The 24,028-nt window shown below is 47.9% G+C and overlaps 4 protein-coding genes across 14 annotated transcripts in view; 1 reads left to right on the forward strand and 3 right to left on the reverse strand.

Annotated features, from left to right (window-relative positions):
* The window catches only part of MLH3 (mutL homolog 3), a 38,032-nt gene extending 30,311 nt beyond the window's left edge, over positions 1–7,721 (reverse strand). For 5 of the 7 annotated variants that reach the window (XR_006281934.1, XM_038405681.2, XM_038405683.2 and 2 more), the window contains exons 1-2: positions 7,351–7,666; positions 2,775–6,166 (exon numbers count right to left, since the gene is read on the reverse strand). Coding sequence is in view for 6 of the 7 variants with exons in the window: in XM_038405681.2 (XP_038261609.1) it covers positions 2,775–6,093 (3,319 nt within the window). In the remaining variant the exon portion in view is untranslated. Of the gene's footprint in view, positions 1–2,774; positions 6,167–7,350 lie in introns of all 7 variants that reach the window. The other 2 variants (XM_038405688.2, XM_038405689.2) reach the window with 2 other exon arrangements.
* Positions 7,722–9,074: 1,353 nt separating this feature from the next.
* On the reverse strand, positions 9,075–11,760 carry ACYP1 (acylphosphatase 1). Of its 3 annotated transcripts, none has more exons than XM_038405695.2 (3): positions 11,633–11,760; positions 10,603–10,698; positions 9,075–9,617 (listed from the first exon to the last, which is right to left on the reverse strand). In XM_038405695.2, the coding sequence occupies exons 2-3, from the start codon at positions 10,684–10,686 to the stop codon at positions 9,402–9,404; spliced, it is 300 nt and encodes a 99-aa protein (XP_038261623.1). In that variant the 5' UTR covers positions 10,687–10,698; positions 11,633–11,760; the 3' UTR covers positions 9,075–9,401. The 3 variants fall into 3 exon arrangements, with proteins under 3 accessions (XP_038261623.1, XP_038261624.1, XP_043372122.1); XM_038405696.2 differs by lacking the exon at positions 11,633–11,760 and adding an exon at positions 11,113–11,243; XM_043516187.1 differs by lacking the exon at positions 11,633–11,760 and adding an exon at positions 10,818–10,836.
* ZC2HC1C (zinc finger C2HC-type containing 1C) lies at positions 9,954–22,712 on the forward strand. Of its 3 annotated transcripts, none has more exons than XM_043516185.1 (3): positions 9,954–10,067; positions 14,026–15,310; positions 16,710–22,712. In XM_043516185.1, the coding sequence occupies exons 2-3, from the start codon at positions 14,033–14,035 to the stop codon at positions 16,968–16,970; spliced, it is 1,539 nt and encodes a 512-aa protein (XP_043372120.1). In that variant the 5' UTR covers positions 9,954–10,067; positions 14,026–14,032; the 3' UTR covers positions 16,971–22,712. The 3 variants fall into 3 exon arrangements, with proteins under 3 accessions (XP_043372120.1, XP_038261621.1, XP_043372121.1); XM_038405693.2 differs by lacking the exon at positions 9,954–10,067 and adding an exon at positions 11,113–11,364; XM_043516186.1 differs by lacking the exon at positions 9,954–10,067 and adding an exon at positions 11,701–11,836.
* The window catches only part of NEK9 (NIMA related kinase 9), a 33,483-nt gene continuing 30,752 nt past the window's right edge, over positions 21,298–24,028 (reverse strand). Inside the window, 1 exon segment of the mRNA XM_038406098.2 lies at positions 21,298–23,823. Within this exon segment, the coding sequence (XP_038262026.1) occupies positions 23,701–23,823 (123 nt within the window). The 3' untranslated portion in view covers positions 21,298–23,700.

A 24,028-nucleotide genomic window follows, 5' to 3' on the forward strand; every position in this document is an offset into this window, starting at 1 on the left:
TTCAAAAATCTGACCCATAATGTATACGCTTCTCAATCTAGGCTCTTATAAGATCTCACAAATTAAATTAGGCCTGATTAGTACTTAAGGGAATATTCTGGTGCTGCAAAAAGAAGTGCTGGTGATTTAATAGGTGGGGCTCTTCCATCCACGTCCATGCTGAACCAATAACCCAGCATGGTGTCTAATGTTCAGAGATGAGACAAACAAAGCTCTTGAGCACTTATGATTATTATTTTTCATAAGACATAGGGTTGTCTTGGATAAATAATTTGAATTCCCACTGTAGTTTCAACTGAATACAGGATTCTCCTTCACTTTCGATCCTAAATTGCTCTATATTGTTGCTGCTAATGCTTGCTGCTGCATTCCCCTGTCCCATTTAGAGAAGGCTGCATTTCTGTGTTGGATGAAGAGATTCCTCTAAGTCAGTTTGCAGAGCACTTTGGGATCCTTTTAGAGAGGAGATAAATTTATGTAGTATAAATCATCATCATTTACAGTGAGTCTATGCTTAAAGGAGTTGGGTATAGTGCTTCTCATATATGCAGAAAGGAGAAAAACAAAGTGATGGAGCAAAGGAAAATGTGGACTACACACAAGTGCTAACATACAGCTGAAACAGAAATGTAGATACGATTTAGAATTAGGCTAGAGCAGAGCACTACATGTTTCAAACTCTGAACACTCTGTGTGTTCTTTAACTTCATTTATTCCATCACACCTGTGGTCTCTGCAGGGTCCACATCTTGACCAATCTCATACCATCAGAATATTGAATGACTTTCCATAGATGTGAGACTGATGAACAGTAACTAGTTTATGCTCTTTAGTGAGAGTAATAGACGTTCTCAAACCCTGGTGTGGTTTGCCTCCTCTTTGGCCCTGGCTACGTACATAAGTGCTGTGTTAGGGAGGGGTGGTACTTGCATAGACATTAAAGCAATTAATACTTTTAGGATGGTTGACACTACTGGAACCTCTCAAAGGCAGAGCTCATTAAAAGGATTATTTCCAAAACTACCACAGCTGAAATGGGTTATTCTGAAAGAACAGAAAGGGCCACAGTAAAGCCTGCCAGGTCCCAAAACACCCATTCCCTACCCTACATTCAGGCGTGCCAGCACTGACAATCTAAAGCCACTCATCTTAATATTTAGTTTATTAATAAGAAACTGTCTTGCATGGTGGAAAAATACAAGTCAGAGAGGCCACATGAGGGATCAAGGTTAGACCACCAATCTCTTTCAACCCATCCAGGAATGTTTCAATCAGTATACTACAATCCCGCTCTGTTATCAGGATTATTATGAAAAGTAACCCAAATCTCCAGGAAATGGAAGGAAGATGGGCCAATGAGCAACTGACAGATATCAGAACAGACCCTCAAAACACCATGGCACCAGAAGAACAAAGTACAAGGCAAACTCCTGTTGTCAAAAGACAGACTCGCATTTGCTCCAACATCAAATAACCTGCTAGGAATACATAAGACTTTGTACAAAATGAAGGTGTGAAATAACAACCTTCCCAAATGAACAGGAAAATACTCTAGTTCCCAAGGAAGTTAGTAAAAAAAAGTTGATTTTTATATATGATTATATAGACTTTAAGGCAGTGTAATAGAATGTTAAATACGTAAGCAAGTTACAATATTCATGTTTAATTTTGCTCTCTCAACTAAACAAAACAGATGTTACAATAACTTCCCAGGAGGAGATATTATAGTATGTTAATGTATATGGTGATGTTTAGGAACTTAGAGAACTCTACCTTCAGGAAGTGCTTGATATATGTGCGTATGATATATGTGGATGAAGGCGTAAAGCCTGAACGTTGCACTGTCTTGGCTTTCTCACTCTACTTCTGCTCGAATACTGAACATGAACTTACTCTATTGGCTATGAAATCATAAGTTGGTATCATGAGATTCTAAATCATAGAGACTGGTTTATTAATCTAGAGAACATTATGTGTATTATCAGGCTAGGTCCCAGAATCAAATCTGTGTCATTCAAAATAGCACTCAGAAGCACCTCTGCCCTAAGAGAACTTGATATACTGGTAGTTACTGTTGCAAGAAACTGCCCCTTTTGCTCAGCACAGGGTTCTGATAGAATGTATGGTAAGACATGCTTCTGATCAGAAATTAACTGAGGAATGTATTTGAAAATAAAAATTGAAATTAAAATTTTGAATTTTTGGAGCTCCTACTGGCAACAACCATCTTACAGAAACAATGTAATTTTTGATTCCAGCAGTACTAGAGAACTTGTTTTCATACTGTAGATATTTAGTATTTATCTTTTGATGTAAATCCAGTAAAAGAATTGAACAAAACCTGATTTTTACAGCTTTTGGTCTCTTGTGTTGATGGTAACAAAATGTCCTTAGGAACATGACTGCCCAAGGCAGGAGGTTCATAAATGCCATGATTATCCAGTACCCTTACTTTCAAATATGTCTCTCACTTTATACATGACAAAATGGGTCATGATCATGAGAATTCTCAGAGCATGATGCAGGGTGACACCGGGTGGTTGTCTGCTAAGCAGTATGCTATTTTCATACCTTTTTCAAAATGTGAATCTACTGTACTATTTCCATATTGCCAACAACATTTTCCTGTTTTCTACAGAACTAATTCATGTGACAATAGTTATTTCAGTGTGGAAATTGCAGGCATTGCCATAAAGAGTATTTTACACTGCTAGGAGGACCCAAAGTATCTGCATCATCTTTCCTTGCAACAAAATTAAACATCATGTACTTACCACTCTGTAAGACAACATTCACAGCCATTGTAGTTATATCTTTAGTACAAGCAGCCTGAAGTTCTTCAGTTGGAGGAGTACTGTAGGTGCTTAATCCAGTCATTTTATTGACGTATACCATCTTACCCAGAGAAACATCAAAATGTTGCATCCAGACAGAACCCAATATTGATTCCTCATTTTTAGACTGAACTGCATTTGTGACATCTCCAGGTACTTCCAAACTACTTGAAAAAGTTACACTGGGAAGCTCAGTGGCTTCTGAAGTCTGCTTTGAAGATACAGCCACAATATTTCCATCTTTACAGATGTCTTCACGATAACTCTTTTCACTGTGTAATGCCAAACCACTGCTTGTGGTGGCCATGTACTCCCCATCTGTGTTGATGAGCAGTGACTGGTTCAGAGCATTTTTCATGGTCCCTCCTCTTGTACTATACATTTTGGAGGGAGCATCCTGATCATCAGAGGCAGATGCAAGGATGCAATCGTCTATCCCTGCTTCTTGTGAGGGGCTTTGACACATTTGATAAGAACTCTGCAAAAAATCATCAGTTTGAGACAAAAGATGCAATGTGTCACCTTTTCTACTTGAATCTGTTTGGAATTGTTCATCAGCTTGTCCCACAACTTCTGTAGCTAAAACTTCCTTGTGGTCACCCTTCATTCTGGACAGTTTAGAAGCTAGTGATCCCAGTAATCTACTACTGCTTAAGTCTTTTCTTCTTATTTGAGAGTAGTCAGTCAAAGTCAAAGGACTCTCTCTCACGCAAGGAGCTTTTCTGTCTAACAAAGTTTCTTTCCCACAGAACTGAGACCTCTCCAAGGAAAGGAGGCAACCAGCTTGGCAACTATTATTAGAATCAGCATGTTCCAGAACCTGAGTTTCACAAATGTTAACACATTCAAAATTGTTATTCTGATTCTTCAAGCTGTCAAGATCAGCTAGAGAACCAAGAACACCTGAAGATTCAAATTCACTCCTCTTCTCTGGAATAGATACTGATGGAGCACTCCTGACCTTTCCATAATGTCTCCTGAATCGTTCTAAAGACCCCAACTGTATGGATAAGCTCAGCTTCTTATAGGGTTGGGTTCTGGGCGTAACAAATAGCTCAACCATTTGCCTTCTGTTGCTTGGATTATTTTCATTATGAGGAAAATTCAAGGACGTGACGGGAAGCAACTCTCTACTGTGTGATGTTACACACTCCCTTCTACCTCTTGCAGTAATGGAAGCTACTTCCTCATTCTTCTGGCCTGATACAGTCTCATTTTCTAACCACTCATATGCATATGCTCTGCATACTTCTCTATTGGGTAGTGTAGTATACTCTTTATTTAAAATACTAGAAATATCCTGAACATTTAGACTCTGAACTGAAAAGTTCATCTTGTTTCCAACTATGTCCTTGGCACTTACAGGACCAGGTTTAGAATGCATGTTTAATGAGCAATTCATTTCAGTTTGTTCACGTGGTGGCTGATTTTGCATCAGATGAGTTATAAGGCCTGTGGAACACAACTTCAGTGGTACAGATCTAACAACCCTTCCTCCACCATCATTATTTGGCCCTTTACTTTTTCTACTGTCTTCTTTCATCACATCAGACGTTCTCATCAATGCTCTCCCCCAAAGAAGTTCTGGTCCATCCGCTGTATCTTCAACTCTCTCATGCTGCCCCTGAGTGACACCATTTCCAAAGGCAATGTTGATGCTGCTTTTCTGAGCTGCGCTGTCCTCCTGTGTTTTTGCATCTTCCACACAATTCTCAGTACAATGTGGCATTTCAGCATAACTGTCTATTTTTACTCTTTCTGACCTGGACTCCCCATAGAGATTTTCTGAAGACTTGTGGCTCACAAACATCATTTTGGGATTGCTGAACTTTTTTGGCTCTTGTTCTGAGATATCTGATTCTGAGAAATCAGAAGTGGTGCCTTCTTTATTGAGTAGAGGATTCACCGTGTCAGCTGGTTCAGCAACGATCAGACCTGGGGAGACTTCCTTTCCTCCAGCATTACCATTTGAACCTATGAGATCTGAAGACTTTTCCTGAATAGTCACTTTTCTTTTGACAGCTTTTGATTGCAAATTAAACATTTCATAGGAATCTACAATAGCATCACATGTTTTCTTAAAATTGTCTTGTATGCTCTTTTCTTCAGAGAGTGCAGTCTGCAGAGTTCTGGTCCTGTACAAACTAAAGCCATTGTCTTCATTAAATTCTTTTATGTCTTCACCAGACAGTTCAACAAATAAGTGTTCTTGCTTTAAAAATGTTTTCACTCCTTCCTCAATGCAAGCTAAAAGAGCATCCCAATTGCGGAATTCTATCAGAGTTTTTGCAGGTTCCAGACTCACATCATATTCACAGTAATGACACTTCACATTGATAACAAAGATTCCATAGAGCTCTGGGCCACGATACCGAACAGGACTTGAACTCATTTGTCTGTTGGCAGGGCCACCTTTTGCCTTGCAAATTACACTTTCTTTCCTCAATAAAAAGTCCATGAGTTTATGCAATCTTGTTTTTAAAACCAGTCTATTATTCACATACAAAAACTGCATATTTTTATTGTAATGCCCTTCAGAACTGATATAGCCACTTAACTCAAACCCCCCAGATGTATAATTTATTTTTCTTAATTTCTGTGTTCTTCCCAGTCCATAAATCTGACAAAAACGGGAACACATATCTTTTGTCTTGGGGAGATGAAGCATCATAGAACAGGAAGCATCATTTCTTAAGGAAAATGAGACAGAAGGATGCATGAACGAAAGAGCCTCTACCTTCTGCCTCACCCTCTCAAATTCCAGCATGGGATCCATGCACTTTTTCCTCACTGGTAACTGGTGGAACAGGTTATACACAGTCACTGTTGTTCCACCACTTGGTCTAGTCAATTCAGCCTCACAGACTTCCAGTGCTTTCCCATTCTGAAACAGTTTCATAAAGGTTTTCGCTACGTTGTTGGTCTTGGATGAAATTTCTACTATGCTGGCCATATTTGCTATGCTGGCCACAGCCTCCCCTCGGAAACCATAAAACTTCAGATTCTCTAAATCCTCCACTGAGTTGCACTTACTAGTGAAATATCGATTACCCACTTTATTTAGGTCCTCTGTCCCCATCCCAGAGCCATTATCCACCACTTGGACCTTGAAAGTTTCCAAATCCACCCGTATGGCCACGCATGTTGCTTTAGCATCAATGCTATTGAGGACAAGCTCTTCAACACACTGGGCCAGTGAGTTGATGGCCACTCCAGAGCGTAACCTGGTGCGTACATCTTCCACCAAACATTTGATCATGGCAAAAGCAGAAAGGTGAGGAACCCAAGAAATTTCAGGAATATCATTCCTCTTCCTTCTTTGAAATAGTCCCCTGTAAAAAAACAAAGGGACAAAGAGTAAAAGCTCAGAGTTTGAAAATCTCTTACATTTACTATATAACAAGTTACCATTTTAAAAAGTTTATTTTGCCTCCATGAATGCCTTAATTTTTTCCTGGTATTCAAAGTGCTTTTCTGTGCTCACTTTTCCTGCCCTAGCTATGACCAGGCATCAACCAGTGCCCTAGACATGAAAGTGCAACAATAAAAAATAAAAGTGCCCCCATTTTCACGATCCTTATTAACACTATACTCCTTTCCCTAATCCCATACTTCCTAAAAGAAAATCCAAACACACAAACCAAAAACAAGCTATCAATGACCTGCACGGGGAAAGCACCAGTTGCCAGTAACTTCAGCAATAGGTACTCAATGCCACCAAAAGCGAGGCTCAGAGCCCTCTTCACATCATTGTCATCCAATAAACTTATTTTGCTGTTCTGTTTTCAAGTGGACTTTGGATGTCCATCCTCACCATGGCCAGGCAGCATCTATCCTTGGAAACACTCCAATATGCATCCAACTGGGAAGATGCCGTTGCCATAAAACCCCACTGGCACATGGGCTGGCTCAAAGGTGGTGGTGGGGTGTCTAATAAATTAAGCTTTTCTTTCTATTATGATTATTTTATACCACATTGATTCATTCATCACCTGTGGTGTTTAGCAGGATGTACACTTTTCCCTTGAACCTCACATCTACAGGTTAGAGAGAAGGGGATTGGGGAAGCACAGCTCCCCCTCCTGTGCTAAAAGCAGAGGGAAGCCCCTCTCCTTTCTCTTCCTTGAGGAGCAGCATTCCCGCTTAGCTCCCTTCCTCTTTGGCAGGTACAGCAAGTGCTCCCCTTCCTATTTCAATCCACTTCAACCATGGCCCAGATCCCAGGATTTAGCCTAGTCACAGGCGTCAGTGCAATCCGTTAGGCCCTGTCCACGCTACAGGTTATGACCAACTGGCTTTTCGGTTTGGGCAGGCCTAGGTCACTCGCCCCAGCACCTGCAACAGGTCCACACTGAGACCAAGGTGCCAGGCAGGTGCCCGCGTGAAGCACGTTACTGCTATGGCTCTCTGCTGGGAGAGTCTGGCGCTCAGTTTCGCTAGGGCACTGCCCCGAACGCCAGGCAGGAAAGGAAGGGAAACAGTTCAGCCACCCCAGGGATGACCTCTAGCAACTTACAAGCGACAGTTCCCCGGCCGCAGCGGCGTGAGGGAGCTGTGCTGGCCCAGCCCTGGCCAACGCCAAACAGGAACCTCCCGGCCCCTCCGCCACCATACCAGCTCAGGGAGGCAGCTGCATGTTGGTGACTAAATTCAAATGTCCCCGCACAGTCCCCCTCACTCCCGCAGAACCCGTTGAGGGGGGAGGGGCCCCCTCCACACCAAAGGCCGGGGCGCGAGACAGGCAGACCAACCACCCGCCGCAGCCTCTTTGGCTCGCAAGGTAGACGCCCCAGACCCAGCTCGAGGGAAGGAGGGCGGGGAGAGGAAACCCCTGTGGCACATGCGCAGTGAAGATATGTGGAGCCGAGGGAAGAACAACGGCAGGCCGGAGGTGACTACAATTCCCAACATACATTGCGACATGATTCAGTGCATGCTGGGAATTGTAGTCTTTCTTGAGGGTGGCCCCGTCTGTGTATTTTGTCAATTGATTACCGCCCACTATGGTGGGCAAACGCACCATATTGTCAGTATTGTTCAGTGGGGCATGGCCAAGGTTGCCCATTTTGATTCCCCTACCATCCCCTGAACAGTCTCACGAATGCAGCAGCAGTGCCTCTGGGAAAGCTGAGCAGACAGCAGATGAGGGGTAGCATGAGAAATTAGGTTGGGGTTAGAATGGGATGGTGACTGATGCCATATAAATATCTAGTAAGCAGACAGGACGTTCCCTTGAGGGTGCAGATGGGTTGGAGGTCACTAGCCATATAGGGCCAGAGGCTCATTCCTCCTGCATTCCCCATTCACTTCTCCTTCCTCTCCCTATGTTAACACTGACTGGAGGCCCAACTGCCTCTATGCTGGCGTGCCTCACATGGTAGTGTATTAAAATCTCAGTGAGCAACAGCATACAGGGCCTACCACACAGCAATCTGGGCTCACACAAAGTAGTAGTGGGCAGGCTAAGTTTACTGCAAATGGGACAAAAAAAATCTTAGGTTTCAGTGTAACTGAATGAAGTAGTAACAATGGCATACCATGATTGCACAGGGATGCATGCCAAATAATAACAATATGGTAACCCAAAGAAGCTGGTCCTATTTCAAACCCATTATGGCAGCTCCATCTGTGAAATGAGTTGGTAGGTCTACCTGCTAATAGCCAAGTACCCACATGACAAAACCACCATTACTACAATTGGTTTTAATCAACCACTTTATTGGCAGTCTCAATATAGAGCCTAAAGACTGAATGGGCTACAAAGACTGAATTCTCCTCTCTCTCCTAGGGAATTAGCAGCAAGGCATTGGGCATGCTGTGCTACTACTCTACCAATCTGAAGGGATAGAGAGAAGACTTCAATTTCTAGGGCTTTTGGTCTTGTATCAGCCGTATTATAGTCATTCATAAATTTTGAAAAACATCACAAGTAGCAGCAGCAATATCCCTTGGAGGCAGTGTTGTTGCAGTACCACTAAAAGCTTTCCCAGCTTGGCCAACTATCACCCAAAAACATCAAAGATACTGGTGTGAAGTACACACAAGGCACCCAAAAGAACAGAAACTGCCAAATACAGTCATTGCTGGATGGAAGATAAAACGGATGTTTCTGAGAACTGGAAATTTAAAAAATAAAGAGAGGCCAATGATTCTTTAATAGTATTTAGTATTAGAAGAAGCCAAAATTCCATGGTTCTGCCCTCCAAGGCATCAATTCCAAGGCTGGTTATGTGACTTCTGTGAAATAGATGGGATACTATACTGACTGTGTATTCTCTAAAATGCAAAATGAGTTTGAATGGTTGCAAATAAATTCAGATATGAGAGGTTGGGTTTCCAAATGATCCCTTTATTAAAGGCAGTCTCACCCTCCAGTCTGCCTGTTTTCCTGCCCATGGGATTCAGGAAGGTTCAGGGTTAAATAGTATAACAAACAGACAATAAATTAGAAGAGTAACAAGATCAAACTAAGGACTCTCTGTATTTGGACACTATCTGACTGAACAAGTAAAGGTTGGTGGGGAAGTTTTTGAGAGCTCAACTCCTTCCTCAGTGCTTTCTGTCTAGTTATTTCACAATGCTGAAGTTCCTGTACTCCAGTGCAACAATCTTCTTCTCATTGTGGAATTCTGCTCGGTCGATGTGGGATTTGGGGCTTCCTGTCTTCCTGAGCCATTCCTGCAGCTGCCGTACCTTGACACTGGGACCTTGGATTTGTCCTTGCACAGTGCCGTCTTCGGTGTTTTGGACCCAGCCAACCACCCCCAGCTTCTTACCCTCAGCCTATAAAGGAAATGTGAGATGAAGTTGGGATTAATCTGAACTGAAGGCAGACCACAAACTGACATCTTTTTATAGGAATCAGTCCCCAGGGAGGACCATGGGAAAGCCATTCATAAGAGAGATCCCATGGAATAGCCAGACAGAATGTATTTTGGGATTAATCCAGTTATCCATTGTAAGACCTTTACATTGAAAACAGCACCTGCAATACATCCCTTGAGTTACCCTTAGGGAATACAATCCAGGTGTCACTGGCAACAGGCAGTGTCAAGAGATTCCAAACAAAACACAGCTGTGGCTATAAAAGCTAAGATGCTTGTGACTCAGTCTCAGCTGAATTACTTACGAGTGACCCAGCAGCCTCACAAAAGCCTCTGGGACCTTTGATGGAAAGAGTCTGTAATAGAGACCATTCGGATCACAACAGAATGTTGGCTGACCAGGAAGAGGGTGAGGCGACTCCCCAGGCTGGGAGGCTCCAAAAGGAAAAGACTGGCCTTGAATGTTAATGTTTTTCATTAAAGTACAAAATTTAACTCAGATTTTGTTCTCTAGGTGGGTCAGCAATAGCTAGACCACTCCAGTCCCAAGACAATACTCTTACTCTAGGAGATGGAATTTAATGGGCTGTACTTATTTAGTGTGGCAAGTCCTCAGCAAGTCACAACCCAACACCTGGACCACCCCACTCCTCTCCCCCAAAAAGTGATGGATCCAGAAGGCAAGACTGGTGACTCCTGCTGCTACCCCAAAAGGAAAAAACATAGAAGAGCAGTAGGGGGAAACAGCAGCAGCTTGAGGGCAGATAGGGCCAACGCCAACTTGGGAGAGGCAGCTCAGGCCCAGCTTATGCTGAGATTCAAATGCAGATGGGAGTTCAGTACAGCCTGCGCCCCGGTGCTGACTAGATCAAGGTGCCTGAGCAGCCCCATCCTGACTGAGCTGCCAGCCTCGCCCTCTGCGCCAACATTTGCAGCAGACACACCTGGGTGTACTTGCGGAAGAACACTCCTTGGACCTTCCCAAAGACTTCATAGTCCACAGAGATGAGGCTGCCGCCCTCAGCCATAGTGACGCACGCCTGGTACAAAAACAAAGCAGCGACTATTAGCAGAGATCCAGGGGGATGATGCCACCGCCGCCGCCACCACCACGCGGGCAAGGCGGGCTTCCCGCAGGGCCCCACTGCGGCCGCATTACGAGGCTTGCGAGAGACAGGCGGGCCGGAACCGCGCCTTATTTGGAGCTTAAAGTCCCAGGACCCGTGCCCAAGGAGGAGCCACTGAGCAGCCCCTCGGCGCTCCCAGCAGGCAGGTAGAGCTGCCCCCGGCTCCCCGCCGTGCCCTGGGGGCGGGGCCACGCCTCCGCCCGCCGCCCCCCCGGGCAGGCGAACCGGCTCCGCCCACGACCTGTCCCCATCAGCAACTTCACGAGTAAAGCAGCAGGGCTGGGAGACGTGTCCGAACCCTTCGGGCGCGGGTCCCGCCGGACTCACCAGCCGGAGACCCGCAGCCAGAGCCAGCGCCGCCCAACGGCTGTGGCGCGCGCCGGCTTTTACCGCCGTCGGGTCGTAGAGCCGGGAACAGAGCAGCCCCCGACCATAGAGCGGAGCCGAGTGCCAGAGCGGCCGACTCGGCGGGAGGCTAGAGCGGCCCTGCAGAGAGCGTTGGCGTGCTGGTTTCCAGGCAACAGGAGTAAACAGTCAGTGCGCAGCGCCCGCGGCCGCCCTGCGCGGCTGGAGGCCCAGGTGAGGATGGCGCTCACGAGGCGTTTGTTTCCCTGGGGGTGCGCGAGGGCAGCACCCCGCCCGTGGGGGCCCTTTCCCGGGGCGGGAGTCAGGGCAGGGGGGTGGCTGCCGGGGTGTCGGAGCGTATCTGGACAGCGCCGGGGAGGGCGCTTCGCGGGGTGCCCGAGCACCTCCCAACCCCCCTTCGCTGACGTGGGGATAACAGGGGCCGGGCCGGGCCGGGCCTTCCCTTCCCTTCCCCACGCGAAGAGGAGGAAGGGTGCTTGACCTCAGGGCCTGGTTCAAGTCCCAGCTCAGCAGCCGCCTCTCGCGGAGCAAGCCGTGATTTGTCTCTGTCTGACAACGCTGCCTGCCTCCGCGTCTGGGACACGGAAATACCCCGCCAAGGAACGTGACCTCATCGCTTCTCACCGTCTGGGCTGAGAGGAGGGCAATAAAGGAAACAATAATCAGCATCACCTGCACTCGGCAGGTGCTGTCAACATTCATTCAGTTTTAGGGGCTGTTGGTTATTATAAGGAAAAGTGGGTGTGTGTTATAACAATAAATGCTGTTTAATTTGACAGAGTCCCTGCAAACCTGCCCCAGTCTCAGCATTGTGTGCAATGTGCCACTTAGAGAGGGTTTGGTGAGTTCTCATATCAGCAGAAGGCTATAGCCTCAGTTTCCTGGTTTCAGTGGAATAGGCATTTGATCACAAAAACAGGACCACAAACAGTGCTGACTTCAGAACCCAGCTGACCCCTTGCAGCTCCAGTGTTTTAATTTTAAAACACAACAGAACTTGCAGTGCTCCATCAAAGACACAAAAATTAGAAGGTAAAACTGGGTTCCAAGATAGCTGAAGCTTGCAGGTTACCCCCAGACACTTACCCACTTAGAACCCAATTAAGTGCCCAGTTAAGAGCTTCCTCTCATTACTTGTTTTATCCCTTAATTAGCTAAATCACTGCTGCTGTCACAGTCCCTTTCCACCAATCAGCTGTTCAACAATTGTTTTGAATTCAAATTAAAAACTTCTGTAACCGCTTGTCCAAACTAGTAAAACTTGATGCCATGAAGCAAATGCTGGATGTTTGTACACCCACCCGAATCATGGTGCTACAAGTACAATTTTTAAGAGCACATGACTTCTGCAGAACTAAGTTGTTGCGAAGGGCACACTGCCACCAGTACCTACCTGAAAGTTGTTGCAGTCGGTGGGCATGTCACTGGAATTCTAACAGCCTTCTCAGCTGCTGGGGATTAGACTGCAAATAAATCAGCACCAAAAACCCACCGAATAGCGTATGACCTTTACATGAGCATATCTCAGCGCAAAGCCTATATGTCCTCATCATCCCCTGCTGTACACTTAGTTTAGATTACACTCCTAAGGGCAGTGGCTTTGTGCTGGTTTGTAAAGCTCCATATATGATTGTGATGGTGTATAATTGGCCTTGCCCTATAGGAACCTCAAGTTATCTGCTCAGGCTTTGTGCTGTAGGAGAGCATGCTGCAGGAGCAGGGTAATCTGCTTCTGGAGGTTTCTGTATGTTGACTCTACCTGTAGCATACAAGAATCTGTGTTGGTAGAATCCAAAGAACACTTGCTTCTCTAGCTGGTGTTGCAAATTCTAAATGGAGGAACCATAGAGGGGACATAGCAGATATTTTTGGGCAATAGACTTCCCTGCTGGCTGAGCAAATTCCTGCTGTTTTCGTAGCAAGACATTGCACAAGCAGAAAAAGAAGCAATTTATTTCCAACTGCATTAGAGAATTCAACAGGTAAAACCAGGAGAGGCCTTCAAAGAGGCCCTGCAACTCAGGGAAGGTTCACAGAGGGCAGAGTAATCACAAAAGCTCTCCCAAGCTCCCTTAATGTCCTTTGAGCTGTTCAGGCCGCTGCCTCTAGAGTAGGGGTGGGCAAACTACGGCCCGCAGGCTGGATTCAGCCTGTCAGTCATTTTAAACCAGCCTTCGAGCTCCTGCTGGGGCGTAGGGTCAGGGGCCGCTCCAAACGGCTCCTGGAAGCCGTGGCATGGCCCCTGCCCCCCAGCTCCAATGGGAGCTGCAGGGGCGGTGCCTGCAGATGGGACAGTGTGAAGAGCAGCCTGGCCGTGCCTTTGCATAGGAGCTGGAGAAGGTACATCCCATTGCTTCCGGGAGCCTCTTGCATCCCTGAGCCTCTCCCCAGCCCAGCCCTGATCCCCCTCTGAACCCCATGATCCCAGCCCAGAGCACCCTCCTACCTCAAACCCCTCATCCCCATCCCAGAGCCTGCACCCCCAGCTGGAGCCTGCACCCCTTCCCACACCCCTTCCCATGCCCCAACCATGATACCCCTCCACCCAGCCCAGAGCACCCTCCTACACCCCAAATTCCTCATTCCCCAGCCCCACCCCAGAGCTCACCCCCCCTCCCACTCCCCAGCCTGGAGCCCCCTCCTGCACCCTGAACTCCTCATTTCTGGCCCAACCGTGGAGCCTACAGCCCCAACCAGAGCCCTCACCCCCTCCCACACCCTAACCCCAATTTTTTGAACATTCATGGCCCACCATACAATTCCTATTGGCCTGAGGACCACATCTGCACTAGAGCATTGATTTTGGGGGAGGAAGCCCCAACTTGGGAACAAACATGTCTAAAATGTGTGTTCTGCTCCAATGTTCTACCACAGGCACCGAATGGCTCAGCTGCAACTGGCTGTGTGTCCACCTGTGGATTCTATGGTGGCAGGTCCCAGTCTTTCATTGACAGGGCAGAAGAGATACCATCCAAAGGCCCTTGGGCACCAGTCCCGGCTAGAACACCTGAAGAACAACTTCCAGCAGCAGCTCCTACATGACAAGGAAGAAAAACTGAAGGATCTTTGCATCTGCAAAATCCAGAGTTATTCCTGCTCTCTCTTTTCTGGGAGCAACCAGCAAGACTCTGGACAGGGAGGCTTCTACTCTGCTGGACTCCACAGCAGGTATCTCACCAGCCAGACCAGTACTTTGCCCTCCAAGTGGGCAGCCAGACGGAGAGAAGGGGTGGACCGGTCCTACCCTCTGAAACCAGTCTTTCACCACAAAGCTGAGAGTGTTCCAGTAGTCAGCACAGGTCCACTCAGGAGCTCGCCACCCATGGCTGAATCTCCCAGTAATAGATCTAGCTCAAAGAAGAGAGGGAAGTTACCAGCAGCCAGGGCCCAGCCAGCTGTATTCCCATCTCCTTTGGCAGCAGAGCAGCCTAAGCAGTCAGCCACCTACCCAAGCAGGGAAGAGTTGGGTTACATCCAAAGGCTGGAAGCAGCTGGGCAGAGCCTGGAGAAAGAGATCCAAAGGAAAGAGGCCCTCCTCAGGGAGAAGCTGAGGAGAACAGAGGAGGAGCTCAGGAGGATCCAGAGACAGAAGCAGCAGGTGGAGGTGGAAGAGAGAAAGGAGAGAGAGGGTCTGAGGATGCAAGAGAGGAAAGCAGCAGGGCTTTCTGGAGGGAACATTTTCAGGGCTACAGCCAGACCCAGTGAGGGGGACTGTGATTGGGAGCAGTCTCCAGAGGGTGCCATGCCCATGCCAAACAATACCCACCGTCCCCATGTGCTGGGCATAGAGAGACTCAAGAAGGGGCGGCTGGTGGCCAGCAATAGCAAAATTCAAGAGCACATGTCTTTGGAGAGCATGGCCTCCTGTTCAAAGTTGGTCATGAAACAAAGCCAGGATCCACCTGCAGCAGCCCCCTCAGAACAAGACCCTACAGCAGAACTGTTGCATTCACAGGCTCCCATTGGCGGGGAGCAGGGAGAGCTAGGAGAGTGTGGCTTCTGTGGGCGTAGGTTTCTCCACCTCCGGCTGGAGAAGCACATGTATGTTTGCAGCAAAAGCCAAGGCTCCAAGAGGAAAGTATTTGACTCAAGCATGGCCAGGGCCAGGGGAACTGAGCTGGAGCAATATCAGCACTGGAAGGGCAAAAACACCACCCAGGTAACATGCACTTCCAGGCAGCTGGCTGGCCTGGAGCTAGATCAGTCCTTCCCCCTTGGAACCCTCTTTAAGAAGGACGGAATTATACCTGTTTTAATAATACTTGCTATACTCCTGACACTCCATTCAGGCCCACTAGAATATAGACGCCTTTACGGGATAAGCCAGCAACGAGCCCATGGACAGGATCCAGCATTAGAAGGTTTAAGGGGCTTGGTTTAGGACACCGATGCTTCCTGGAGATAGTAATCCTGATCTCCAAAATAATGAAGGGGTATGAAAGAACTTGCTCATAAGTAGGGCCCTACTAATTTCATGTCACTGAAAAACACGTCCTGGACCGTGAAATAAACCCTTCCCCGTGAAATCCAATCTCAGCGTGCTGTTGGGAGTGCCCCAGCTGGTAGCTCCTAGTCCAGGCTGGGCTGGGCAGGACAGGATGCGTCCTTCCCCTGCACAGCTGCTCTTGATGGGGAGATCAGACCCACCCCCGAGGCAGCATAGAAATGAGGGTGGTATACCCTCACTTCTGTGCTGCAGCAGCCCCAGAACTGGGCTTGGGGCTCCTGCTGGGACAACTGGGCTTCTGCCAAGGGTTTGGGGTGCCCCCAAATTGGCCTGGGCTCCTGGGCACAGTTAATCCACCACTGGCCAAAATTAACAACAAGGTGACCCTAACTGGGGCATTCCCAGCAGCAAGGGGGAGATCAGACCCCCCTCCATTTCTCATAGGTGCTGGAACTGGGGGTGCTGCACCTGCTGGTTTGAAGCGGTTTCCATCATTTACAGGGTTTACAGTTTTGCTTAATGGCTCTCAGCACCCTCACTATAAAAATCGTTCCAGCACCTATGACATTTTTGGGCCTTTTACACTGTGCAAAGGGAAGAATCTCCCAGTGAAAGGGGCTCAACCCACTCCAGGATTCTCCCAGCAGGGGCAACCTCTTATTGGTGGGCGGGGCGGGGGAGAGGGGAGGTCTGCTGTATTTAAGTTGAGGGAGCTGCAGTATAATTGGGGCTGCTATTGAGGGCAGGCTGGGACCTGATCTAAAAGCCTATTGTTAAAACAAACCAATGGCATGGGGAACATCAACATCCCTCAGCCAAGCTTCAGTAGCCCCTGCCTGGTGTATCGTGGCCCCACTTCTACAGGCTCCCTATAAGTGGCTATTTTCCCTGCTCCTCCTGGTGACTGATGCCTTCCCTTGGCAACCACCATCTGTCTTGGCTGCCTTAAAGGGGTGGTACCAATCTGGGGGTTTGCTGCACTGGAGGTGGGTTCAGGGCTGAGTATGTGGTTGGGCCCTCTGAGAAGATGGTGAGTAAAGGCGCAGGACCTGGAGCCAGCCCAGTTATAGCTCCTGCCATCTATACTAATCACTCTTCCCCTTCTGTGCAGAATGAGCCACCCAAGAACAATTGGAGACAAAAGCATGAGTCTTTCATCCGGACCCTCCGCCAGGCCCGTGAGATGCAGCATGTGATCTCTAAAGGGGGGAAGGTCTCAGACCTGCCCCCACTGCCCCCTGTAGAGAACCCAGACTATATCTCCTGCCCCCACTGCAACCGCCGCTTTGCGCCCAAGGTGGCTGAGAGACATATTCCCAAATGCAAGACCATCAAGAACCGACCCCCACCACCACTACAAAGGAGACGTTAAGGATGAAATACTGCAATGAATCCCAGCTCCCTCTCCCAAACTGGCTTCCATCTAGATGAAGCTTTGTTTTCTTCCCATCCCCCAAGCGGGCTGCTAACTTTTAAGATCTCCCCATGTAACAAGAGTAAGGAGCTCAGGCCCCATGAACAAAATACTAAAGCGCTTGTACTTTGAGCTGCAGCTAGTGGTTCCTGAGTGTGTGCAGATAGGTCCATGACAGTTTAGGCCACTACCCTACTGCTGCTGGTTCCCATTCCTTCCCCTTCTACAGCTCTTCACAAGGAGTTCCAGTTCTCCTGATTGAAGAGATTCCAGGGTCTTGCTGTTAGAGGGAGGAGATTACCATTATGTCCCTTGTGTAGGGAATGGGGTTGTCAGTGGGACAGCAGCAAGGGAAGAACCACCATGTATAGGCTGGTCCTCAGAATCATGGTTAGCGGCAGGTGGAAGGTTGAGGGTTCTTTCCTCTGACAAAGTAGTACACAGTGTGGGGCAGAGGTCATCCAGATCTCACGGATGGAAAGAAGCCCTTTAGTTGGGCACCAACAATGCTCAGCCTTGAACCAGCCACACACAAATATCCCTTCTCTGCTGAGATCAAACTGATATTTGTATAAACAATGAGGAGTCCTTGTGGCACCTTAAAGCCTAACCAATTTACTTGGGCAGAAGCTTTTGTGGGCTAAAACCCACTTCATCCAATACATGGAGTGAAAAAAACGGTAAGCAGCATTCATGTGCTATGAATGCTGCTTACTGTTTTTTTCACTCCATGCATCGGATGAAGTGGGTTTTAGCCTACAAAAGCTTCTGCCCAAATAAACTGGTTAGGCTCTAAGGCAGAGGTGGGCAAACTACAGCCCACAGGCCACATCTGGCCCATGGAATCCTCCTGCCCAGCCCCTGAGCTCCTGGCCCAGGAGGCTAACCCCCCTGCTGCCCCCCACCTCAGCTGACTGCGCCGCCAGCACAACGCTCTGGGCAGCAGAGCTGTGAGCTCCTGGGGGCGCAGCTGCAGAGCCTGGCCTGACCCAGTGCTCTGCGGCATGGCTGCCTGTCCTGGTGCAGCCGCGCCGCCAGTGCTCCAGGCGGCGCGGTAAGGGGGCAAGGAGCAGGGGGGGTTGGATAAAGGGCAGGGGAGTTCGGGGTGGTGGATAGAGGTTGGGAGTGTGGATAGGGGTCAGGGTGGTCAGAGGGCAGGGAACAGGGGGGTTGAATGGGGGCAGGGGTCCTGGGGGGGCAATCAGGAAGGAGAGGAGAGGTTGGATGGGGCAGTCAGGGGACAGGGAGCAGGAGCCGTGGGTGGGGTACAGGTCCCAGGGGGGCAGTCAGGAATGAGAGGAGGGGTTGGAGGGGGTGGCAGGAAGCAGTCAGGGGTGGAGGATCTGGGGGTGGTCAGGTAGGGGTGGTTGGATGGGGTAGGGGTCCCGGGGGGGATGGGGCAGCTAGGGTGGGGGGGGTCCAGGGGCGATTGGGACAGAGAGCGGTGGGTTGGATGGGGCAGGAGTCCTGAGGGCAAGAAGCAGTGGGGTTTGGATAGAGGGCGGGGGCCAGGCCATGCCTGGCTGTTTGGGGAGGCACAGCCTCCCCTAACCAGCCCTCCATACAATTTTGGAAACTGGATGCATCCCTCAGACCAAAAAGTTTGCCCGCCCCTGCTCTAAGGTGCCACAAGGACTCCTCCTTGCTTTCGCGGATACAAACTAACATGGCTACCACGCCGAAACTTGATATTTGTATGTTAACACCGTGACTGTGCTGAAGAAAGCACTTGCCTGCAAAACAGCTGGGGAGTGGGCTGGAATTCTACTGCTGTTTAGCTGCAGATGCTGGCACACAAAAGCCCACAAAGATCAACTCTGCCAAGCTTGTGTGGCTGTCTCTGGGAAGAGCGGGTGGGAGGGAGTTCTCGGTTCCTGCAGTAGAGAGGCCTTGTGTGAGATGATACAGTAGTTTGGTTAAGTCAGGGAAGGTAGTTTCCTTGCAGAGAGACGGGGAAAATAAATGACATTAGCAGGTTAGAACAACGTACAAATTACAGCTTTCCTTCCCTCTGTTTCTAACAGTCCCTGGAGGCAGAATCCAGAACTGCTTCCCTCTCTCAGCTGCTTTTTGTGTTCAGTCCTGTTTATTTTCTGCATTGTTTTTGAGCTGAACAATGAAAACGGAGCAGGCAGGCTCATTCCATGCTTCTCCTGCAATAGTACACAGGAGGATTTATTTAACTCATTTCCACTGGAATTCAGGAAAATCCTGGGACTGTTTCTGTTGGACTTTGGATCAGTAACAGTTTGCTTTTAAACATCCAAAACCCTTAATTTGGGGCCATGTTTGACATACCATCTCTTTAATCGGAAGAGCAGATTTGGGAGGGGGACCCATAAAATGCAGCTTCAGCATAAGAATTCCTTGGGGCAGAAAGCTTACAGATGGGGCCTCATAGTAGCAGGGGAGCTATGCACCACCAGCCACTTACTGAGTATTTGGAGAGGCATCTTTCAGCCCAAGTGTGCTTGTTCCAGTGTCAACTGTGGAATGGTAAAGACTCCTAGAGCTGGGACAGTGCCTTTAGGCAACAGGGTGACTGTTACAAAGGGATTACTTACCAGGTACACGAACTTGGACTCTGATGCAAGGTTCTTTCCAGCCTCAGTTTTCCATGGAGAGCATCCAGGCTGGCAGATGTCTATAGGCCCCATGTAAGTAGCAGGTTGTACAGTACTAATGAAGCCCTAGCAGGTGGGTCCCAAACAGTGTAGGGTTACCAATGGAAGAACATGTAATTCATGAGAGGAGAAAATGAACAAAAAAGCCCAGTAACTTTTTCTTCAAGGCACATGGTGATCCTGCCCCAACTCAGCACAGCCTGGGGAAAATACACAGGGACCAGACTGAACGAGGTTTAGTCAGAGGCTGGATATTTGGAAACAGTCCTTGACTGGGAGGTGTGGAATAGTTTCCCAAGGAAGCAGGAGACCTCCTGTCCCCAAGATAAGTGGGCAAATCTCCCTCCCTTGAGACACTATGGTAGTGCTCAAAAGCCCCAATTAGGGTTAAAGCTGCATGGTGCTGGGCACTGTGCAAGCACTGAAGTGCTTACAGCCTAGGAAGAAATATTAAAATCCAGAGACAGGGTCTGCAATGGGTTCAACATACATGCAGAGTGATCATGGGAGGCTGGGCACATGGCTTAGTAACTCCATTTCTGGTTTTATTATTATGGGATAGCAGTGAGGTCACAGGAAGGCTGGAGAGGAGTAAAAAGCAAGAAAATGGGGAAGGGAGGAGAGTGGAAATTCATCTGAACTGATAGATAAATTAATTTTTAAAATGAACTAAACATGAAACTAGTTTAAGAAAATCAGTATAGTAACCCCTGTGATGTGTTTATATTAAATCCAATTTTATATGACCCTCACCCTGTTCCCAGTGTGCCAAAGGCTGATGGTGTCAACAATGCTGGTCTGAATCACAGAAGTCAGCAGGGGAAGTTGGTAGGGATAATGGGGCTCTTGGGAAGTTGTGGGAGGCAGTTTGGGATTGTGGGATAAACACATTCATGGCAAGTTTCTTAAAAAAGATGAGCAGATTAAATAGCTAATGGTGACATTGAAGTTGTAGACCAAATTGCTGGGGTTTCATCACCGAAGTCAATGGAATTATGCCAGGAGATAATTGGCTTGCCATCTTTATGTTTCAGAGTCAACAATGGGCAGTTCACTGCTCTTGTTGAGCTATTGTTTCAGTTAGTCTGCTGACTCAGGCAGGCATACAGATACCAGTGAATACAGGAGGCCCTGATTAAAACCTCAGAGTTTTTATGTTCTGTTTTTACAGCACCCAGCACAATGGGACCCTGATCCATGACTAATGCTCTTAGGTGCTGAGGTAATGCAAATAAATAATCAGAACTGGCAGCAGTGCCACTTATTACAACTACTGAATAGGTAACTGTGGGAGACTTAACACTCTAGTAAAAGCTCTTCTAAGAGAACCAGGATTTTGTTCCTTTGGACCCCATCTCTTCCTGCTGCTCATACCCCACATGGTACCATTGGAGCTGTGGTAAAAATGGCATCATCAGGAAGAGAAGCAGCATCAAGAGACCAGATGTCTCATGGAACACAGAGCCTCTTTTCATGTAGATGTCCCTAGTAAAGCAAAACTTGCCACTTTTTCACAGCAATGAATCTTCCCCTAAGCTGACTGCGTGCACACTTTCCCCACACCTCTTGGTGGAATGAGAACACAGGAGACCCTGCTCCGAGCCGAGATTCTGCCTGCAGGGGAGGTGGGAATATGCACAGAGTCAGGACACACCGGAAAATTAGTTTAAACATTTATTTAAACAAACTACAAACCACTCCACTCTTTAATCTTTCAAAGAAAGATAATGACAAACTAGTTATTCTGCCAGTGTCAGAGCAGGCATAAGTCGTGTTCCACTATAACAACTTAAGAGCAAAACTAGCAGGAGACTGACATATGGAGCTAGCAATGCAAAAAGGGAGAAGTCAAAAGGGTTTTGAAACTGTTCAAAGGCACTTCTACCCACTTGCCCTTCACTTTCCAGCCCAAAACTGGGTTTAAACTGCTTTTTTGGTTGCACAGCTAGCTGGTATGAAAATCAGTGGTCTCTAATAGCCACAAATTGGATAGCGTGAATCGTCTAAGGCACATATGAGGTTATGGAGCACAGGACACCCTCTGCCAGGGATCTGAATCCGCTACTAGATCCAAAGGGAATCCAGTCTTCCTAACTATAGAGCATTGAGAAAGGAGATAGCAGTGCACTGCAGGAGAGTGACTCCCATCAGCTTAGTGCTCACTTATTGGACATGGCTTAGGCTTAGCACTTCACTCCTTCTCAAAGCTACTGCTGCAACACAACAGACTCCATCTCTGCAGCAACAGAATTCTTATGCTGGGACTCCTAACCTGAGAACTGGCTCCAATACATATGGGAGAAGAGAAGGCAGTGTCACCAATGGTAACCAAGCAACACTTGAACTTCTGGCATTCAAGATCCTACATTGGGGCTCGCTCTCTCTCTCCTTCCCACTCTACAACGATAAAGACAGCCAGATTGAGGTCTAACTCTGCCCAGGCTGCTGCTCAGAACAGACTGCATTTGATTCAGCTCTAGTATATTACAGTGATAGGCACTAGAGAAGAATCTAAAAGAGCACTGATTCCAAGCAGGATGCTTTGGCATCTGTCCTCAGGCAGAGAATTTCATCAAGAAAGACGTTAGCACCCTTAAACAGTCCCCACAAGGGAAAAAACGTCTAAGACAGGTGAAACAGCTCTCATTGAAAGATTCAAGGCAACACTAGAGACACACCAGTGATGGAGACAGTTTTAGGGATAATGAAATCACAGCCCCACCCCATTGCACGGGAGGAGAGGACTCTGCTTCCTAGAAGCCCCACCCTGGGAAGGGTGAGGGACTAGCTTCCCCTAGAGGCCCTTCCCAACCCAAAAATCCACCCCAAGCCAATTTGCTAAACAAACAATTTAGAAAACTCTCTCATTCCCTACTAGGATATGGGAAAGTCTCAAATGTCAGGTCACTTCAAGTTCCTTGGAAGAGAGAACCTTGTGCAGCTAGAGAAGGGGTGAGCTTTAGACTGAGGCCTAACCATCTACTGCCCTTGGGAAAGATGAATCCTGTGTCCACTGCAGTAGAGATCCATGCTGAGAGGGCAGCTGTGCTCCCACTTTGTCAAAACAATGGAGGGGGAAAAAATACTGACTAGGCCCACACCAGCATTGAGATTGTGCCAGCCTACTGTGAGGGATAAGTAGAAATAAAGCCAGGAGCAGCAATGGACTCGCTCTGAGAAATCAGACATGACAAGAGGAGCTCTGGCACCCAAAACTAGCTGAACAGATGGAGTAATGAGTGTGCCACAGCCTGAGATCCAGACACACCTGGATAAACTCTAAACTCAAGAACCCTATCTCAAGCAGTTCCCTCTGCTACAACTGGAAACTAAATCCACTTCTCCTTTTTGTGCAGTGCTTGGAGGGTGGAAAGCATTAGCTGAGTGCTAGGCCCTCAGAATAAAGCATTTAAACTTCATCTGTAGGACTAGGGCACACAGCTGTATGGCCAAAGGCTGCATCTCAAGTCAGGGGCATGCTTTCTATTACCATCTCCCCACTGCCTCCAGAGTAAAACACATTCAAGGCTCTGTTTGCCCATGAGCAGCATTGAGCTGTTCCACAGGCAGGGCCCTGTCCGTTGCCATAATGGTTGGGAACAGCTCAGAGTTCACTACTCTAAAGTGAAGGTGGGGAGTTAGGGTTCAGCCAGCTTCCGTACTCAATTGTTCTTGCTCTCTCACCTAGAGGTGCAGTGACTAATGCTGGGGTCCCAAGGGCAGCTCTTAGGAAGCAGTGAAACAAAAGGGCCACAAGCTGCTACTGGAGCCGTCCATGGTCGTCTTGCCTCAAGGGCAGGATTGATGGATGAGGTACATAGAAGAGCTGCTGCTGCCATAATCACTGAGCTGACCAGGGCCCAGAGCTCAGGACCCTACCCCTCTCAAAAAACTCACTCCTAGATCATATCTAAAGGAGGTGTCTCCCACCAAACATACGTGGGTGCTGCTCTGGAGCCTCCGCCCTCTCTCCTTATCAGTGAGTGACCTGAAGCCAGGAAAGCCGCTTTCTGCATTCAGTTAGTGTGTTGTGAAGTTGGATGGATCCCAGTAGGCTCAGGAGACTAGAGGCTGGAGCGGCATGAGTCCGTTCCCAAGAGACACCAGGAATCTGAATCCAAGTCAGTTTTTGGATCAGTTTCCATCTCTTCTTTGGCTGTCTGGGTTCCTTTGGAATGAGCCTGCAGCTGTCCAGACAAAACAGTCAGTCACTCCCAGAACTCAGCTGCTGGCTATACAGAATTTACTGGCTACTCCAGATGAAAGTTTCTACCATCACGAAGAGAGCTACTATGGCAATCTCAGCCAGGGCACACTACATCTAACTGCTCCCCTCTTCTTGGGAAGGAGAAATACAAGTTTCTCAAAGTCTCTTAGGCACTGAAGTACCTG

The sequence above is a fragment of the Dermochelys coriacea genome, chromosome 6 (assembly GCF_009764565.3).
Source record: "Dermochelys coriacea isolate rDerCor1 chromosome 6, rDerCor1.pri.v4, whole genome shotgun sequence".
Lineage (NCBI taxonomy): Eukaryota > Metazoa > Chordata > Testudines > Dermochelyidae > Dermochelys > Dermochelys coriacea.

What these genes read in the sequence shown, in the direction of transcription:
- ACYP1 (XM_038405695.2), bottom strand. Translation starts at nt 10,686, where the DNA reads ATGGCTGAGGGCGGCAGCCTCATCTCTGTGGACTATGAAGTCTTTGGG. An exon ending in TCTTCCGCAAGTACACCCAG is followed by an intron (nt 9,618 to 10,602) that starts GTGTGTCTGCTG and finishes TTTCCTTTATAG; the next exon opens with GCTGAGGGTAAGAAGCTGGG.
- ZC2HC1C (XM_043516185.1), top strand. Translation starts at nt 14,033, where the DNA reads ATGGCTCAGCTGCAACTGGCTGTGTGTCCACCTGTGGATTCTATGGTG. An exon ending in AGGGCAAAAACACCACCCAG is followed by an intron (nt 15,311 to 16,709) that starts GTAACATGCACT and finishes CCTTCTGTGCAG; the next exon opens with AATGAGCCACCCAAGAACAA.